Source organism: Loa loa (assembly GCF_000183805.2).
Source record: "Loa loa unplaced genomic scaffold supercont3.16, whole genome shotgun sequence".
Classification (NCBI taxonomy): Eukaryota; Metazoa; Nematoda; class Chromadorea; order Rhabditida; family Onchocercidae; genus Loa; species Loa loa.
Genome location: NW_018108196.1, coordinates 285380 through 291238, shown reverse-complemented (window position 1 = coordinate 291238; position 5859 = coordinate 285380). Strand labels below are relative to the sequence as shown.

Genomic DNA, 5859 nt, shown 5'->3' with positions numbered 1-5859 from the left:
ATCCCAAATAATTTCACAGTTACTTTCATACTTTCATTTCATTTATTCTTTTCTACTCTATGCCATCAACTTAGTCATTGGGAGAAGATAATTGAAATCTTACCGGAGATTTAATTACTCAAATATAATTGGATACTACTTTTCCATGATTTCGGTATTTCGCTTCAGATTAATGAGAACTTAAAACTTTACCATACCGTACTATTTTCGGTAGCATTTGGACAACTGCTTGGGCAGGAGCAAATGCCATCCTCACATTGTTGTCCATCAAGACAAGGACCATTCGAACAACTATCACAGGAACCGCGGAAAGCAATCATTACAAATTTTTGTTGCTGGCATGCAGCCTGGCGCATATGACACTCCGAAGGGTATGTGATACCATCTGTTGCGCATATCATCCCTAAAAATCCGTACTAGAAAGGTACATCCGGACAGACAGGCCAGTCTCATAAAACGACGAGTAAAAAAACTATAATATGACTGGAGCTATAAGCAAGAATTAATCTTCATTGTTCATATGAGTAGAGTAATGCACTTCTCATGTGAAATCAGACTAGCATTACGTGAGACTCTCAACATTCCAGCCATGTTTTCACTCTGGCCCGTGCCTGTAACTTATGTCAATGCAGCAAAGGAAAACCAGAATTGTCATTAGCGCATTGATTTGGACATCGGCAAGAACCACTGCCAGCACCATCCGACACGCAGATCGAATAAAATTCACAACGAATATTGATGCAACCATCTGTTTTTTAAAATTATTTTTCATTAGAAAAGAAGCACCTCTCTAGAATATCTTTGTTCGAAATGAAATTTCAAAAATCTAGTTTGTTTTGTGATAACCCTTATATTTTCAAATTTTTTTCGATTCAATCTTGAATTTTTTACAGAAATACTTGGGGATTATTAAATTTTTTATCGATCAATTCTCGAAAGGCTTCATTAAAAATATAGATTATTCGTTTAGTGACACTTATTATTTATACATAAACACGTTCACAACCCTTGAAAGAATTAAGAACTGGCTGAAGAATGGAACGCACTTAGCTAATCGATTATGCAAGCAGACAACCGGAACAGTTAGATGATACTCTTTGTTAGCATATGAATAAATATCTCGCAAATAAGCCAAAACTAACCACACACACCACTATACTTCTGATAAATGAATTTGCCGGTTAAACAGGACTCATGACGCATTTTGCATTCGTTCGCATATGTGATGCCATCGGATGCACAAACTTCATTGAGTTGCGAATCGCAAACTTCGCATTGGCATACTGGATGTCCATCGCGGTCAACGCATATTTCAGAAAATCGGCAACCATCGTAACCAGCGCATGCACCGAAGCCTTCATTTTACTCGTATCTTAGTGCTTTTGGAATGGTTCTCGCAGACTTTTGATATTTAATTTAAATCAAACTTCCTTCCTCTCTAATTCACGTTTACCTTAATTCTTCATAGAAAACGTTTGGAATCATCAAAAAATAAATAAATAAATAAATAAAATTACACTTGAATTGTTCCTAAAAATTCTGTGAAGCAACACTAAAATCTCTTTCTAGTGTTTCCAGTGAAAGAAAAATTATTCATATTTTTATTTAGTATTTTCGAATTATTAACAAGAATAAAGAAGGAATTACCACAAGGACCTGCATACCGCACGGCATTGTGTATTTTTGACATGCATGCGGAACGTCGCATCACACATTCGTTTTCATACGTTTTACCGTTCTGAAATAATAATACAGCGCCATCAAAATAGTTGAAATATGAAAAAAAAGCTTTCGAAAGTTGCACATATTATAGTGAGTAATCAATTTAATACTGTTTAAAGTATATGATTCCTTTGGAGTTCATTTAATACGCGGAAAAAGTTAAGTAACCATGCAAATAAGACAATCAATACGACAAATAATTACCGCACATAAGCAGATGCACTTACCTATTTATTGCGATTTCAATTCTTGTGGACTGTTTAACTGTAAGACTAAATCAACGATATTCCTAGTTAATACTCAATTTATTTAATACCAAGCATAAAAAAAAACCAACGATGGAGCAAACAGGCTTGGTAATAGGTGAACAATACTGAATGCATCTGCATATGGCTGTGCCATTTTCCTGAATATGACATGTCTCCAAATCCGAGCAATGGATCAATTTACATGGATTATCTTCTGCAAAAATGGAAGATCTACTAGCGGAAATATAGCACAAACCGAGATAACTTCATACAAATTAGCTTAACTGGTATTGAGTGGTATTTGATAAAACATCGTTAGATGTGATGACAGGTGAACATGAATCAATACTCTTGCAATAACAGCCTTGTTTTACGTAATTCTTATTAATAATGATAATAAATTCATAAAACCTACAAAGTTGAAGGTTAATTTCAGTAAAAAAACAATGTGAATTTTGCTAATTTATTATTTTTTAATTATAAGGCTATGGTTTCTATGGATTGGGATCTATGCACTAATGCACTTGATCTATGCAATGAACCCATCCATATCCAGCAATTTACTGGTCAAGAAATACAATGCGTTTCTGTAGTGTCCAATCAGTTTCCAAGATTTTTAGGCATGCGAGTTTGAATAAATATTGAAGGAAATAGAAACCAAAGATGTCGCTTAAAGATGACAAAAATTGACGGAAAACAAACCCTTGCAACGCCCTTTGTGATAAATCAAGACTTCGTTATCTTGACGACACGCTGACACTGACATGAGACATTCATTTTCATATCTCAAATAAATTATGATTTGCACTATAATACTTGAAGTTGTCCTAAGATATTCAATTTTTACATTATGACAGCCTTTAAATTATTCAGAAAGAGTAATTTCTTCAACTTCCTCCCAATCCTTCCTAACAGATATTTACAAAAGGTAGCAAACAGCTGCTTACGTATTTCCATCAGTAGCACAAATGGGATCAGAATGCATTGCACATTGCTGTGAACAACGACATTCGGCACGTCGATCCACTGTTACCTTGCATACTGTACCTGCGGAACAAACAAAATCCTTGCAAGGGTCTGAAATTTCTGTTTTCCATAATTTAAAATTAATGGAAATTTAGAAATTTTAAAATACAAAGCTTAAAATGACATATTTGTGAGTTAAATTGAGTAAAAGTCATGAAAAATTCGAAATCAAAATCAAGCGATCCGGAGTTTCTACTCTAGAATATACCGGATCTACTTTAACGTTCACCAACAGTCATCTGCCATGAAAGATTGTAGATTTTTTTGAAAATACAGTTTTATCTCATTGTTTAGAATGAAGCCTTCTAGAATGTTCGAAGCCTTCTTGTTTCGTTTTTCACGTTCTTAATAAATTGAGAATTTTAAAACATAAAGATCGAATTTTAGAAGCAGCATATACACTTACCACATTTACCATAATACTTCACACTTTCATTACGTTTCGTTTTGCAAGCATGTGCTCGAAGATGGCATAAAGATGGATAATCGGTTCCGTCATTAGAGCAAACAGGTGACGATTCAACACTGTCACCGAAATTATCACACTCTTCTGGGCATACACAGTGCGCTGAGACATAACCTTTTCCATTCTCCGATATCACACATTGCTCACCGGGTCCGCATCGCAGATCTTCGCAAGGATTACGTTTTTCTGAAAAGATCATCTGCGAATACTTTATTGTAAATAGTAAATGATGAAGACAGAAAAGTGAACAACTCAAAGATATAGAATTGAAATAAGCATTTAAAAGATGGTGGAAAAAGTGAAAGAGATAAAAAACCTGATTTCAAATTTCAGAGAACTTAAAAAAGTTCATGTAACGGTACTGTTTTATGCCCTCAATTTCGAAGTTTCATTTAACTGGTCATATTCCAATTAGATGGGATAAGACTAGTAGAAAAATAAAAAATTATGAACTCATGGTGAGCTCCACAACACCTACAAATATCAGAGAGAAATTGTAAGCCACGCATAGCTGTAAGAAAGACTTACCATGTGTCCATTTGTAACAAGTCAGAATTAATTTTAGATTCAATATAATAAAAAAAGAGGCGAACAGACAGTAAGCTGACATAATGATATTAATGATAGCAATGCTGTTTTAATAAAACGCTTACTTAAATCAGTATCTCTCAAAACACGGTGCTTGTGCATTAAATGAATAATTAAGTACACGAAATCGATTATTTGAATCGCAAAAAAAATCAAATATGGATTTGAGTGTGAGAGAATAAAATAAATTTTAAAATTTAATGGATTTCAAAGAATTTCGTTGCATCAAAAAAAATGTTGATAAAGATTTTTGGGTTTTTTCTCTAGAAAGATAATATTAGACGTCGTGTCCCGTCAACTGAAACATTAAAATTCTGTCCCAATCATTCGTTTCTCGACATAAAGCAATGGAATGGAAGCAGAGATTACAGCAAGATGAACGAATAACCCAAAAGAAGAAAAAGAAGCTGTTGTTATTTGCTGCTGGACTTTTTTTGGCCAGCATAAAATATTCGACAGCTATGGCTAATTTTGGCTATATGCCTTCTACCATTTCTAACACAATGAAAGATTTCTAACAGAATTTTCATTTTAGCTTTTTTAAGCTGTATTTTCCAGTCATCACTTCACTTTAATTATATTTGAAAGTGTCGTTTCATGTGACTCTTTCAGCCTTGCTGTTTTTTTGGTATTAAAATGATACTAAATTTTCTACAAAATTTTTTTCTTTCCTCTTGCAATGTCTTGAATAGCCTTTAAAATAAATCATTTCTTAACATTTTTACTTAAAATAATAACTTGGCACTCCTTCATTGTTTCCATCCTCAAATAAAATCATCTCATTTCAAAATTCTAAAAGTCTTTTTTCAGATCGATACTTTTTTTTGCCAAGAAACAACAAGACTGAAAAGAGAGAGGTTAGTTTCTCGAGGCTAAAAATAACGAATAGTTTCTTTTCGGCTGTTTCTAGTTTCTTTTCGTTTCCATAATCCAAATAAAAATCATATAGAAGAAGATAAGAAAGATAGGAAAAATTCCGAAAAGTTCAAGTTTAGCTGAAGGAAAAAATGCAGTTGTCACACTTTTTACAATGTACGCCTTTCTTTCCACGGAATTGCCCAAAAATGGAATTGAAAAAACAATGAAAAGAAAAATTTCCACCAGAAATCAAACTTACCACATATAAGAACGGAGGGAACCTGGAAGTTATCAGATAGGTTGACAATACAAAAATCAGTAATGCTATAACAAGTGGGGTAAGTTGTCTTTCCTATCTCACAAGAAATTTTTCGCGATAGAGCCATACAAGAGACTATTTGGCTATAGGTCACCTATTCATTCCCTTTATGTGAGTACGCAATAACCAGGAAATCAGTTTTCAAATTATAATTGAAAAAGTGATGGTGTTATATGGGCACAACTTCATAGATACAATAATTTCTTTCTCACTTCTAGGAATGCAAAAAAAAATCAATTTGTCATTTAAAATTTATTCAATTCTATTTTTCAATGGAGTCGAAAAATACTGTAAAGCAAAGGCTTACCACATGCACCAATTTGTTTGACTCTAATTTCTGATTTTTCTTCCGCACGCGCAAGACAAGAACGTACGGCAAGGTGACATTCACTGATATAACTCACATTATCAGTACCACATACTGCTGGACCAGCTGTATTACAAAAAGAACGACACTCGCACTCACCACTGCAATTTTGTTCTCATTTGCACAAATTATTCGATTAGGCAACGTTGACACTTGACTGAATGAATTATTGGTTAAAATCAAGGAACATTGTTATTGATATCATCACTGATATTCCAATGCAGCACAGTTTCCTGTTACTGATAGTTAGTTATGAAAGTATCGG

General features: G+C 33.7%; 1 protein-coding gene across 1 annotated transcript; it reads right to left on the bottom strand.

Annotated features, from left to right (window-relative positions):
• Positions 1-188: 188 nt before the first annotated feature.
• On the bottom strand, positions 189-3661 carry LOAG_11977 (agrin synaptic family protein; the record flags this gene model as incomplete). Its single annotated transcript, XM_020448456.1, has 8 exons — positions 189-403; positions 644-748; positions 1143-1355; positions 1648-1738; positions 2060-2184; positions 2673-2755; positions 2918-3047; positions 3403-3661. 8 exons carry the CDS (start codon positions 3659-3661, stop codon positions 189-191), a joined length of 1221 nt encoding a protein of 406 aa, XP_020301403.1.
• Positions 3662-5859: the final 2198 nt, after the last annotated feature.